This window comes from Schistocerca gregaria, chromosome 3, assembly GCF_023897955.1.
Source record: "Schistocerca gregaria isolate iqSchGreg1 chromosome 3, iqSchGreg1.2, whole genome shotgun sequence".
In the NCBI taxonomy this organism is placed as follows: domain Eukaryota; kingdom Metazoa; phylum Arthropoda; class Insecta; order Orthoptera; family Acrididae; genus Schistocerca; species Schistocerca gregaria.
Window position 1 is genome coordinate 595439728 of NC_064922.1, and position 15060 is coordinate 595454787.

The window sequence follows — 15060 nt, forward strand, 5'->3', positions numbered from 1 at the left end:
CATACAGTACTACATGCACAAACTAAGTTGACACTTGGGGCGGCAACCGATGGGAGTCACCATACAGGTATTTCCCATTTACGGTCACTCCCACCAGCCACTGCACCGAGTGCCAACTTAGTTTGCATGAATAATACACATACACTGAAGAAAGAAATGGCCCGTGAAAGGTGAAACCTATTCCTATAATATTTTTTCAGCCTGCTCCTGGCCATTTGTTGGTTTCCAACACTGAATTGCTCCACCCGCGTCTTCCACATTCTTATTATAACCCTTGACAATGCTTGGCTTTTGCATGATACCTTTCTTTGAATTTAACTCCTCAAATGTGTCAACATCAAACATGCTCTCTTGTCTTCCCATTTCAGACACAACTGCTAGTTTCTGTAGACAGTTACATATTAGCCCTTCTTCAGTTTTCCATTTTTCATGCAATCAGGGAACACCTTCCTGTTTCGTCACATTGTGTCATCAGCATTGGTGTCCTTACTTCCTAGTTTGTCGGTCAAATCTGGACTAGTGAGGTAAACACAATAACTGTTGCTGAGCAAATTCCAAATCAATTCGAGAGGCTATATGCTCTTGCGGATAATAACAGCCATAAATTATGTCTTTATCAGCGTAAACAAAGAAAAATGTTGTACAAGGTGTGCTGAAAGTAGTGTCTCCAATTTTTTTATGTAAAAACTCTTAAATCTTTTTAAATGAAGCAAACTTTATTAATGTTCTATGTCTTTATTCTCTATATCAACTTATTTGCAGCCCTCTACTGCAAGAGGGCTTTAAATTGTAGTGTGTAATATGGCGGTGTGTAACATAACTATGTTGGGGCATGAGAAACAGCATGCTTTAATCGAGTTTAGAATTCGAAGAGTTTGTCCTCACATGCAGCACCCTCTCCTTCAGCATAAAAAATGCTGGACCACACCCCATTCTACTTTCCTTGCCACACGAGCGCTGTGAAATTTTAACAATCCATAACCTAGGTTTCACTGTGATCAATCGTCATCCATACAGTTTCGACTTGGCCTCATCCGTTTTTCATGTTTTCAATACTTAAAGAACACTTTCGAGAACTTCACTTTGACAGTGATGAAACGGTGAAATCGGAGGTGAGGTTGTGGCACCATGAAGAAAGTCGAACATTCTACACTGATGGTATCAGCAAACTGATCTCTTGTTGGGAGAAATCTGTTAGTTGTCATGATGATTATATTGAGAAATAAATACATAGGCATGTAGACTGAAGATGTAGTATGTTAATAGCGTTTGTTTTACCTAAAAGGCTTTAAGAGTTTTCACATAAATAGTTTTCAGTCACTACTTTTCAGCATGGTTCGCACCATAAATGAACGAGAACGCTTTATCATGACTAGAGAGTCTATTGGAACACACACACACACACACACACACACACACACACACACACACACAGAGAGAGAGAGAGAGAGAGAGAGAGAGAGAGAGAGAGAGAGACCGTAGTGGACATCGCACGTCATTGGCTGATGAAATGCGACCTGGGAAGAAATGAGCTGACTTACAAAATTTCTGGGCACTATTATTTACTGAGCATTTCGCTTGCCTGTCGCAACGATGCATGTAGTTCAGAATCATTCAAGATGCTGTCGACAGTTTGATTCCCTGTCGCCAGATTATTTTTTAAACTTTTATTTCAATTTTACTTATCTAACTGAAATGTCAACAAATACTGGGTTGTAATCTTTTTATGTGTAATTATTTATCGCATTAAAGTTCGAATATCTGTAACAACAGAAGTTTCATTTTCGAAAATCAGCTACTGTGAAATTGTTTCACCAAGATTTAGCTATCGTAAACGTCCTTTACAGAAGTATCCCTTCTGAATTTTTCGGTATAAAACATATTAGCTGGGGAGGAAAAAACTGTATGAGGCTTACATCCTAACTTCAGCAATGAATAACAAAACTAGGAACAGTGAAATCGCTTCAGTTATGTCTAAATCACGACACATGAAACTTTTTTCCCTGGTCCATTCCCATTTTTCAGGAATGTTATAATAAATAGCTAGTACACAATGGATCATACCACACTTTTCTTTTCTCCACGTTAAATGCACAGTAGTCATATACTAAATAACAAGTTAGAATTTCTGCTATAATGTATAAAATTTATGATTTGTTAAAGTCAACAAGCGACAGTATTTTTCGTGCGAATTCTGGCAAAAAATGGCGGTCGCCTGTCCATATTGTTTATGGTCTAACGAACATTGGCTACTCTCTCTCTCTCTCTCTCTCTCTCTCATTCACTGTGATCAATCGTCAACCATACAGTTTCGACTTGGCCTCATCCGTTTTTCATGTTTTCAATACTTAAAGAACACTTTCGAGAACTTCACTCTGTCTCTTTCTCTAATCATGACTGACGAGAGACATCATCTACCGGAGAAAGCATTGACTTTAAGCATTGTAACACCGGCCGACCTGAAACTCGTCATTTCCATTAGCTACAAGCCACAGAAAGCAGCTGACTGCTATATCCAGTTGACAGCGCTATTCTGAGTACTTTAAAAGTACGAATACAACATTTGTACAGATAAAAATAAAGGTCTACCGTACCACACTTCAAAACCTGCAGTTCTATTTTTTCTCGTCAAAAGTACCAGTTCGGAATACCAGTGCATTCCGTCACAAATCAAGCAGTGGATATATCCGTCGAACACATGAGAACGAGCAGACCATCGCGCCCAATTATAAGCTTTTCAGTTGTCATTCTGGGAGCCAAAGCACTTGGGAGGAAGAGCAGCTCACCTGTGTCCCAGCGCCAGAGGTCGGCGCGCTCATTGAGGTCCGTCATGCCGCCGTACACCCACATGGCGTCGTCGTGCAGCACGGCGGAATGCTTGTGGCGCGCCGGCGGCGACTCGCCGGGGCTCAACAGCGACCACGTCTCGCTGTCTGCGGCAAACACGCCACACTGCTCTTATACGCCATACACCGCTATATCCGAAATTACACGCTTCACCAGCAACAGTAACCACATCACCAGTAACAGTAGTGGAAATGGCAGTACCAGCAGAAGTTTCACCAGCAACAGTAACCACATCACCAAGTACAGCAGTGGAAAAGGAAGCAACAGTAGAAGTACAGTGCAGCTTAAGGAGGAGCCAAAGGAAAAATACATCTGTGCCACTTAGTGATAATTTTTTATGGTTTCAAGCCAAAAAGAAGACAAAAATGTGAAAAAACTGCCTGCAAACTCACAGATAAGTAACAGTAGTATCATATTCTTAAACATTCAGGGTCTTGAAAGTAAAGTTGAAATACTGGAGGAGGCAATGCCACATAATAAGTACTCCTTCCTATGTTTATCTGAACATTGGCTTAAACCAGGAAAAATTGAATACTACGTACCAGAAGGCTATAAACATGGAAACAGTTTTTGCAGATCTCAGTACCGCAAAGGAGGTACTGTTATCTTCGTTTCAAATGAAATAGAGTTTAGACCACTAGATCTTAGTTGGGCATGTGAAGAGAAACACTTTGAAATTGCTGGAATCATATGTGATGTAATGAAACTTATCTTAGTATGTATATACCATACCCCTGACTCAGATGAAAAAACTTTCTTAGATAAGTTAGACAGTATACTCTGCCACATAACAAAGTGGAAACAATATGTAACTATAATTGGGGGAGACTTTAATTCAGGCTTTGATGTAACATGTAACAAACCAAGTGTAAATAAGTTACTAAACATGCTAAGGCAGCACAACTTCCATCATGTAAATTCTGAACCGACAAGACTAAAAGCGTGCCTGGACAATGCTTTTGTCAACTGTACTCGTGATATTTACTCCACCAATGTAAAGGAATTTGCTTTCTCTGACCACTCTATCCTAACAGTAGAATTAAGACATATTATGAAAAGGAATGGGAACAAGGCCACACAAAAAATATCAAAATGCAATACCTTTATACTAACAAAAAACAATCTCGGAAAACTAACACACCAACTAAACATAACTAACTGGGACAAATTATTTCAAACATGTGGTTCTAATGCGCAGTTAGTGTATGAAACATTCCACAATTACTTAATAGGGGTTTTTAAAGCTCATCTTGTACCAAAGAAATATCACAAAACAAGAAAGGGTAAAATGTGGTACACGAAAGAGTTGGAGAATCTAAAAAATAAGCTAATGCTGTTAAAGCGCCTAGGCAAAGTAATTAATTCTAAAGAAATTAAGGATCTTGAAATCAACGCAAAAAAATTGTATAAGAAAGAGCTACAATTGGCTAAACAAAGATACAACACTAATCTCATAAAAAGTAGTAGAAACCAGTGCAAAACTGCCTGGACAATAATTAAGACTGTTATAGGTCAAATAAGAAACTTTGATGAGACAGTCCCAATACCAGTAGATACATTCAACAAATATTTTGTAGGCTGTGCAGATGAAATAAAAAACTTGATCAGTAAACCCAATGTGACGCATATAGATTATCTTAAGACTGCAAACCGAAAAAAAATTCACATAGTACAGATATTTATGATATGTCAAACAATTTACTGAAAGAAGTAATACCTTACATTGCAGCACCATTAACATATTCTATAAACTTGTGTCTTAGAGAAGGGGTCTTTCCTGATTCTCTCAAACTATCCAAGGTGACTCCAATCTTTAAGAAGGGAAGCAAAGCTGAGCCTGCTAACTACAGGCCAATTTCACTAATTCCAACACTAGCCAAAGTCTTTGAAGGCATAATGTATCAGCAGATCTATGAGTACCTAGAACTAAACAATATGCTGAGTACATCACAGTTTGGTTACAGGAAAGAAAGGTCAACCATACATGCCATAGAACTCTTAGTGAGTGACATTTTAGCAGCATTTGAGGACCAGGCTCACATACAGGTAACCTTATGTGACCTGAGCAAGGCCTTTGACTGTGTTGACCACTCTGTTTACTCTCTAAACTCGAATATTATGGAATATGTGGCAAAAGTTTAAAACTCGTCAAATCATACCTTAATAATAGGAAGCAAGTGGTAAGCTCAGGAAGTAATGTGTCAAACACACTTGAGGTTCAACACGGAGTGCCACAGGGATCTAAATTAGGACCACTTCTATTCCTCATACATATAAATGACCTACCGGCAAATATTAATGTAAAGACATATATGTATGCAGATGATACAACTCTGCTGTCTGTAAACCATGATTTTGATAAACTTGTAAGCAGTATGAATTTGGCAAAAGAAAATGCAACATCATGGTTTAATGCAAATGGGCTACTATTAAATGAGACAAAGACCCAGAACATGTGGTTCAGTCTATCAAAGACTACAAAAATAGAAAAACAAAGTGCAAAATTTTTAGGTATAATCCTGGACAACAAACTAACATGGGACTCTCATGCAGAACACATAGCAGTTAGGCTGTCAAGAGTTATATACCTGTTGAAGAGGCTGATGTTATGTGTGACATCGGAATATGTAAGGACAGCGTACTTTGCTTTTTTTCAGTCTGTTTTAAGGTATGTGCTAATGCTCTGGGGAAATAGCAAAAAAATAAATGAAATTTTGGTGATCCAGAAGAAAGCAATCAGAGTAATAGCAAAGGTAGATAATAGGACACATTGTAAACCATTGTTCATTAAATATAGAATTTTAACAGTTATTAATCTATATATTCTTGATAGTGTTAACTTCATACTTGCGGAACTACCTAATTTAAGTGTAATGAATCAAAGACATGACTACAATACAAGAAACTGTACTTCTCTGATCTTGCCACAGAATAGATTAGCAAAAACAAACAATAGCCATAAGTACATGTCAATTAAAATATATAACAAATTGTACAAATATGCCACAAGCATGCCAATCAAATTATTTAAGGAAAAGCTACACAGCTTCTTGTTAATGAACCCATTCTATTCAATAGAAGAATTTTTAGAAATACCCAATATCAACTTAAGTTAAATGTGTTAAATATATTTAATAAAAATATTAGGTTAAGTGAACTGACGAAGTCTATTGCATGTAATAATGCTGAATGACCAATAAAGAATCTGAATCTGAATCTGAATATGAATCTCATGTTCCCCAGGGGACAGTGATTCTGAATCGTCAACTAGTGGTAGACAAACGCAACAATCGATTACTCAATAGTGGCTTCTAGATAGGATGCTTAAGGGCCCCACCAATGAGCGACGGGTTGTAGCAATCCGTCACATGTGATATCGGCTGTAATCGGTCGCTCGCCTCGACACCCCACACACGAGCGATTTGCCAAGCAATTTCAATAAGTGTTATTACCGTCACTGTGTTAATAAGTTCTGCTATTGAAAAGTGAACTGCTATGTTTAAATATAGATAAATAAATAAATTATTTGTCAATAATAACTTAACAGTCATGGATATAGTCAGTTTACAAACACAAGAACATTAAAAAACATTTAGAAGTAAAGATAAATTATACACAATAACATTAAAAATCCTTGATGGAGTACAAACATTTATCGACCAACAACTGCTTTAATTTTGTCTTAAATATATTTCCTTTTAACAATTTGATACTATTTGGCAATCTGTTACAAAAATATCTTCCAGCAGAAAATGGACTGTGATATGTTGCTCTTTTATTACTAAGTTTTATGTGGTATTCCCCTCTTTTCCTTGTATTATAATTATTGATTTCACTATTGATTACACTACCTGCGTATTTTCTTTTACAAACAGTATAGTTCTGAGAACATACAATGAATACACTGTTAGTATGTTATATTTAATGAAATATTCTCTACAGGACTGACACTTACTAATATTAGCTATTATCCTAATGGCTTTTTCTGGGTTCTAAAAGTCCTGTCCATATATACCGTTGGTGCCCCGTGCCAAATCTTGATACTATATTGCAGGAGGGTGTGTATAATTCCAAAATAGATTCGTCTTAAAACAGGTTGCGCTATTATGATAGAAAGGCGTTTTAGCAGGTAGGTGCTACAGGAGATTTTTTACACATGTAAGATGTTCGCCTACTGTAGTACCCAGGAATTTACGTTTATCAGTCGTTTCAACCAACAGCTCTGGTTCTGTATCCACTTGTCTTGATTTATAATTTATCAGAAACTCAGTCAGAATTATCTTGTCCTTATTTAGTGCGAATTTATTTTTGGTGAGATATTCTGTGATGAGACTAATGTTCTCTGCATTATTTCGCAGTGCTAAATGTTTTGTAGAGCCCCAACTTATGAAGGAGATATCATCAGCATAATTTACTAGGTTTGAATTTTGTGGAATTATTATATCATTGATGTACACAATGAACAAAAAATGCCCAATAATGCTTCCCAGTTGTATAATACAGCTTTACACATTGTCTCCTGTCAGCAAGGTAGGACCTTAACAAATTTAATGCTACTCTTCTGACTCCATAAGTTTCTAATTTATATATATCAACAGAATGAGTTGCAGAGTCATAAGCCTTGGATAGGTCTAAAAAGGCGCCAATAACGTTGTCTCCATCTTCAGGTTTATTCAATATCGCTTGCAAAAATGTATCTACAGCTGTTATTGTAGACCGGCCCTTCCTGTAACCACGCTGACAGTTTTTTAATAGATTGTACTTACAGAAAAATGACTCAGGTTGATCAAGAAGTAGCCTTTCCAATATCTTACTAAGTATTAATGACAATGAAATAGATGTATAATTTTGTGTATCTGTAATTATTCCCTTTTTATGCACCGGTCTTATTTCAGTGATTTTTAACACGTCAGGAAATGACCCCTGACTGAAAGAGCTGTTCGTTAAAGGCCGTAGTGGCTAGATTAATTCATTTCTACATTCTTTCAGAAATTTCGCTGAGGTGTCATCGCAGCCACTGAATGTATTTGCTTTTAAGTTGGAAATGGTTTTCAGGATTTCCAGTTCTGTAACACACCTCAAGAAGAGTGAATTAGTGGTGTTACTGGGATTTAGCACCTTTTGGGGTCGATCACATTCTCCCTACTCATCATTCTAAACTGCTCTATGGATTTCTCACATACTTCCTTTGGGTCACTCAGCAATTTTTCATTGTCACTTACTATTATGTTATAGCACACTGCACTGTCGCTCCCTCCTCTTTCCTTATTTACTATGCTCCACATTGTTTTGGTAACACTACCAGATTGCCTCATCTGCTCAGCATACATCTGCGCTTTTAGTGTTGCAGTTGACTTCTTTATCCCCAAGGTTACTTGCAAAATATAAAAGATACGAGGAATATAATTTATTAAACTGTTTTGAAACGCATTTCTGGAGAATCCTAGACTATTTTACAGAATATATTACATTTTTCACTGACGCCAAATGGCTTGTGTACATCTTTCGAATGTGCCAATAAAATTCGTTTCACATTTATTAGTCCTCAATTCCTTTTTTATTAATTAGTCTTATAGCTTAACCGCAAGTATTTACACAATTTACTCGATGTGTTATGGAGATGTTGTCAGTGGTGGCACTACTGATTACCATACCTGTTGTTATAAATTGTATGAAGGAGAATTAGATTATAGAAATGGTAGGGGGCTTGAGTATAGCTGCATAACAGATTTGCCCTGAATATTTAAATAAAAATATTCTCTTAGATTACCATAAGTTTTAAACTGTTGACAACTGCTGAATCGGAGGATGCAATTTGTATTACTCGTCAATATAAGTGGCATCTCCGGCTTCTACTTCTCAGAGTAGTCCGTGGTCTCTGCATAACTATAAATTCTTACGTGCAGTTCTTACTCAACTTGGGCCAAGCGAAATAAAACACAGCAGCATAACCATGCTTGATAAACAGAGAAACGAGTCGCAGCCATATTACCACACACCGCTGCTAACCAGCCAGGCAGCATATTGCGTGCACAATTAGATTAGATTAGATTCCTGCCATCCGTTGATCATGTCTGTGACACTTTACTCTTATGCAGAGCTGGTCAAAATTTATTCGATTGATGAATAACGAATCCAGATAAAAATTACAATTTGTTATTCGTGAAAGATAAATAATTTTTTTAGCATTATGCATTTACACGAATAAAAAAATTTACTCCCATCTCCGCATAAAAATCGTTATGTATAGCACATAAATTTGAAATCCAGTGACATTCATAGCTTCACTTTTTTGTCATTTACTAAACAAATGTATTTTTTGTTGCATTTAAACTGCTTTTCAGAACAACTTTTTCTTTAAACACCTCAAGATTTGCCACTACGGAACACTAAAGAGAATACATTCTACACATGCAAAGAGGATAGCGGCTCCATGTATATTCTGAAATCGTCTTCATTTTAGGGTAGCGATATAAGACTTTCAGATCATGATCTTCTTCAGCAAACATTGACAAATCGTCAGCTCCTCTCTAGATCTGGGCAAATACCTGTATTGTGATTCAACGGTAGATTCATCTCCCAAATGACGTCAACAATAAATTTTCTATTTATGTCATAACATCATTTAAAACAACAATTTACATAGGTCTGTAGTTCGTAAGACGTCGTTGCAATAGTTTCATTTGGTGTAAAAAGGAGAAAAAGTCTTTCAGCCGTCTCTCGACTCTTCCTCGTTTAGAAAAGTAACTGTTGTGCTGCAATATTATTAACTCTCTTATTTAATTAAAGCCTTTGTATCTTTCGCAATTTTTCAATCCCAAAGCTCTATGTAACAGCATAGAGTTAGAAGCGGTCATGAAAAGCACTGAAGCTCATGTAATACTAGATACAGAAAGCTGGGTGAAACCTGAAACTGATAACAGTGAGATTTTTGGTAAAAATTTAAGTGTAAGTCGAAAGAACAGGTAAATGCGAAATGGAGGTGGTATATTTGTTGCAGACCAGAAACTCAAATCCACTGAGATAGAAATTGGAGTTGCATGTGAGATTGTTGCTGGAAGACTCAGCATTTGGGGTGGGCATAAAATGACAACTAGTGTTCACCAGACTCATCTCCTGATGTAACTGAAAACCTCAGAGAAAGCTTCATTTCACTTGTACGCAAGTTCAATCATTGGTGGAGACTATAATCATCCAACAATTAATTGGGAAAATTACAGTTTTATTAGTGGTGGGCATGATAAGACATTCTGTGAAACTATACTGACTGCCTTCTCTGAAAGCAACCTAAAACAGGTGGTTAGGACCCCCACTCGTGATGGAAATATATTGGATTTAATGGCAATAAATGGACCTAACGTCTCTGAGGATGCCCACATCAAAACTGATATCAGTGACCGTGGCGCGATTGTGGCAACAATGGTTACCGAAGCACAAAGGGCAACTAAGACTACCAGAAAGACATATATGTTGAATAAATTGGATAAAAAATCAGTAATGCCATATATCAATGAGGTACTTGAAACTTTCAGTACAAGTCAGAAGCATGTAGAGGAACTCTGGTTCAAGTTTAAAAGAATAGTTGACAAGGCACTAGATAGATGTGTACAGTTCATAATGGGAGGGAACCTCCACGGTATACGGTGACTGTAAGGAAACTTCTAAAGAAACAGAAATGGGTGTAACACAAAGTGTAGGGCTATAGAAAGAGAGATGCTGAGTGAAACGCGTTTGGCTGTCAAGAGAGCAATGCATGATGCCTTCAATGACTACCGCAGCAGAATATTGTCAAATGACATTTCACAAAATCCAAAGAAATTCTGGTCGTATCTGAAGGCTGTTAGTGGCACCAAAGTTAGTGTCCAGTCCCTAGATAATGAGACAGACACCAAAATTGAGGGTAGTAAAGCAAAAGCTGAAATGCTTAACTCTGTTTTCAAATGTTCCTGCACAATGGAAAACGCAGGAGAATTGCCCCATCTGAGTTCTCGTACCACTGAAAAGATGAATTAAATAAGTATTAGTGACAGTGGTGTAGAGAGACAGCTGAAATTGTTAAAGTTGAACGGGAGGCCCTAACCACATGACATTTCATTTCATGATTTCAACATGGTGCAGAGACTGGCAACTTACCCTACATGTTCATAAATGTAAAATTGTTCACTTCACAAAACGAAAAAACGTAATATCCTATGATCATAATATCAATGAGTCACTGCTGGAATCGGACGACTCATACAAACACATGAAGGTAACACTCTGTAGGGACATGAAGTGGAACGATCACATAGTTTCAGTCGTGGTAAAGCAGGTGGCAGATTTCGGTTAACTGCTAGAATACTTAGGAAGTGCAATCAGTCCACAAAAGAGATTGCTTACGAATCACTCGAGCGACCGGTTCTAGAAAATTACTCAAGTGTGTGGGACCCATATCAGATAGAAGTAACAGAGGATATACAATGTATGCAGAGAGGGCAGCACAAATGGTCACAGGATTGTTTGATCCGTGGGGGAATGTCACAGACACACTGAAATGGCGGAATCTTGAAGACAGATGTAAGTTATCTCACGATAGTCTGTTAACAAAGTTTTGAGAAATGGTTTTAAATGATTACTGTAAGGGTATATTACAACCCCCTACGTATCATTCACATCGGGCTCATGAAGGATAAGATTACAATAACTGCTGCGTTCATAGAGGCATTCAAACGATCATTCTTCCCATGGTCCAAACAAGAATGGAACAGGAAAAAACCCTAATAACTGGTACAATGGGACGTACCCTCTGCTATGCACCTCACAGTGGTTTGCAGAATGTAGATGTAGATGCTTCTGGTGGCGTGACGGCCTTGGATGCTTGTGAGCGAAAGCAGGAAGAGCGCTTTCAATTTTGTAACTGGATGAAGCACTTTACCACAATTTACAAGGAAATGGCAAAAAGAAAACTCATCTTACATAACAATTGCTTATTATGTATATGCTAATATATCTGAAATATAAATTACAAGAGATTAAAGATTTTATTTTTTTATATATTTATTGGAGTTGTCTTTTTAACCATAATGCTTCACGACGTTGTATACGTATTTAGAGGATCATGACAAATATTAGATCTCTCAACTGCTTTTTGACAGAAAATAATAAAAGAGTTATATCCTTATATGTAAATAGCAAAATGTTTCTTGCTGTTTTTTCTCGCATTGTTGTCTTTTGTGGCCTTGATTAAAGCTAAACAACACAGCTACATTATCATGAAGCAGAGGAAACACTATTTCATAAAGTAGTTTTTGAAGTCCCCACAACATCCAGAGTTGGTTTATCATTCCCAAAGGATTCAGAAAATTGTTTGGAAGGAGACAGTAAAGTTTTATAATAATTACCAATTTTGTTGAATTTCTATTTCATTCTTCTTCTCTTTGACTTTTTCTTGTACGACTTTGATAGCCTGATAATTTCTTTTCCTTATCTTCATCGCACATTTTCAGTGACCGGTAACAAACCACAACTGAATTAAACTTATTTCAGGTGTAGTCAATGCACAGAGGATGCCTTGTACAACTTTACTCTTTCAACACTTTTTATTGAATACGATCTGATTGTTGTGCCTGGATATTAAAGCCGTGTGTGCTGTAAAGGCACAAAACAGGCGACCAGCCGCTCCATTGTCGAAGCCGTTCGGAACCCTTCCTGCCGACTGTTCTGAAGCTCATGATTTTGTCAGTTTTTATTCTGCTCAGTGCATTAGGGCCTACGTTTAACAGCTTGGATTTAATTTCATATTCCTTTTACGAGGAACCTCATTTGAATGTGACTGTCTCAATCAGTCATCCCTTGCACATGCATCTCATTGATTCTAATATGCATGATTACGAATTAGTTTTACTACCGCGTGAAAATTATAGCACAGCAGCTGATCAGTGCAGGGAGCATACACCCATGATTCATCAGCACTGGAAGGCAGACAAGAAAGCATACCCAACAAATGGATGATCATCTTCCCCTGTCGCTCACTGAAATAAATAGGGAATTAACTCTCACCTCAATCCCGAACTCCTACCGATTTCAATTTTCTCTTTCTCGCAACTCACTAAATCATAGCGATAAGAACGGCTTGTCTTTCTGATGTTACATAACGTGACGTATACCGTAATCACTGTGGTATAATAGCATTTAAAAAAAAAAGCCGATATAAGAATTGTGGGCCTCTTCTTGTTTCAGTATAGATGGTGCAAGAGAAAATGTCCGGTTACAATGGGGAGTAATGAGGTGGAAGGAGTAACTCGATGGACGCCTTAAACCTCTAAGGAAAGACGTGCGTGAGGAGATACTGAAGTAATCCAAGCTCGGCGCGGTCAACCCACATTGGGACACTGCTCGACGCCAAGCGCGACTTGTACCTATCGATTGCTGCGGTATAGATGTCACACGGAAGTAACATAAATTTGTGAACACGTGTTATAAAGACGTTCCTGTTCAAATGCGATACTCTTTAGTAGCGAGGAACAGAATACTACGCAACAATGTTACTTCGCCACGGAAGTATGGTGCTACAACTGGTAGGTCTCTGGGCTTGGCAGAAATAGCAAGATAGAGGACCGTCGATGAGAAGTGGTCAAAAAGGGATCGATATGCGACGAAACAGAACTACGGGTCCATTGCACAACTATTCTTGCCCCAACTATAAGTGTGTATTCAAATAGGCATTTTTCTGAACTTCGTATAGCATGCATTTGACTAATGATTGCTAATGCCCCTACTCGGATTATGCCATTTCAAAACATTTCATTTTGTTACAAGGCGCCGACAGTTTTACCCATCCACTGTCGAAGGGTCCTCGAGGCGCCCCTCACACTTGGCGCCGTTGTGCGCCGCACACATTGTACACAACGGGCGGCGCATCCCTGCATGCGTCCCTAATCGAGAAAGTACGGAAAGCTTACTCAGAGTTAGTCCTAAAATGCTTTCGGATGACCCTGGAAGTCCAACAGCTTATGTCTTAGGAGACTGTTGGTGTTAACCATTAGGAACCACCGAGTTCTTACTTTCTTTACTCATTCTGTAGCGCAAAAAACACGAACGAATTGCGTAATTATATCAACGAGACACTTATATCCGATAGCGACAGTATTATTGGTACAGTGGAGGTAGGTTAACTAGTTCCTGTTGCCTGGATTCTCTCACCTTTGGCTGTTGCTGCATGTTAGCAGAGGAAGGGGGAAGTGCTAACAAGTGCAGAGTCAGTTGAATTGTGCCGCGTCGATAGTGTACGTTGCATTTATAGGATGTTACTAAATTCCTTTACAGTCTTTGAGCATTTGTAGTGGGGAATAAAAGCAGTTATTTTTAGAATAGGTGACATACCGCGCTAATCGCAAAGTACCTCAACACAAGTTGGTCTCTGACCCCTGCTGCTTGTCTTTTGGTTCACTCACAAGTATGGCTCGATGGACGACCCAAATGTCAACACAGATACGTTACCTCCGCGGCATTTCCTCGTACACGTGATCACTAATCCCTGATCCTACAGCATCCACTGCAGCTGTAACATGCGCCAGTGGGTCTTCCTTGGACGCCACGGGGTCTCGTAAACCAAGGATTTGATGTGCAGTATAGCGGGTTCAAGTTGGGACACGTGCAGGCCAAACAATCGGGCCACCAAGACCTATCCATTGTTTCCCTCATCGTTGGTCCATATTAGCTCGGACCACACGTGAAAAATAAGGTGGCGCGCCATCGCACCAGAACCACGTTTTGATGCACATGCAGCGGCGCATCTTTCAGGAGCCCATGCAGCATCCCGTCAACGCATCGCAAGTACGCGGCACATGTGAGATGTGATGGAAGAAGATATGGCCCGGTCGCACGTTCATCCAGAAAAACTAGATTAAATGCTCAGACCGTATTATTCTGAAATCCATGGGGGCGCACAGCACTCGAACTTTCATCAGCCCACATACGACTGTTGTGCGAATTGAGAACACCTTCTCTGGTTAACATGGTTTCTCCTTGAAAAGGATCTGCCTAGGAAGTCAGGCTCGTCCACACAAAGGTGCGAGAACGACCTGCAGCAGTGGGCTCGTGACACAACATCCTGCGGTTGCATTGCCTACACCTTCTGGGGCTAGGGTGTGCCAGCTGCTCTTGCAGAACACGCCAAACATCGACAACTACAACTGAAATGGGAACGTGACTATCGGCACTAGACGTTGGCGC

The 15060-nt window shown here is 38.7% G+C and overlaps 1 protein-coding gene across 2 annotated transcripts in view; it reads right to left on the reverse strand.

The window, feature by feature from the left end:
* The window catches only part of LOC126354200 (uncharacterized), a 730861-nt gene that overhangs the window by 11343 nt on the left and 704458 nt on the right, over positions 1-15060 (reverse strand). For both annotated transcript variants that reach the window (XM_050003656.1, XM_050003655.1), the window contains exon 6: positions 2787-2933. In XM_050003656.1, the coding sequence (XP_049859613.1) occupies positions 2787-2933 (147 nt within the window). The remainder of the gene's footprint in view (positions 1-2786; positions 2934-15060) is intronic.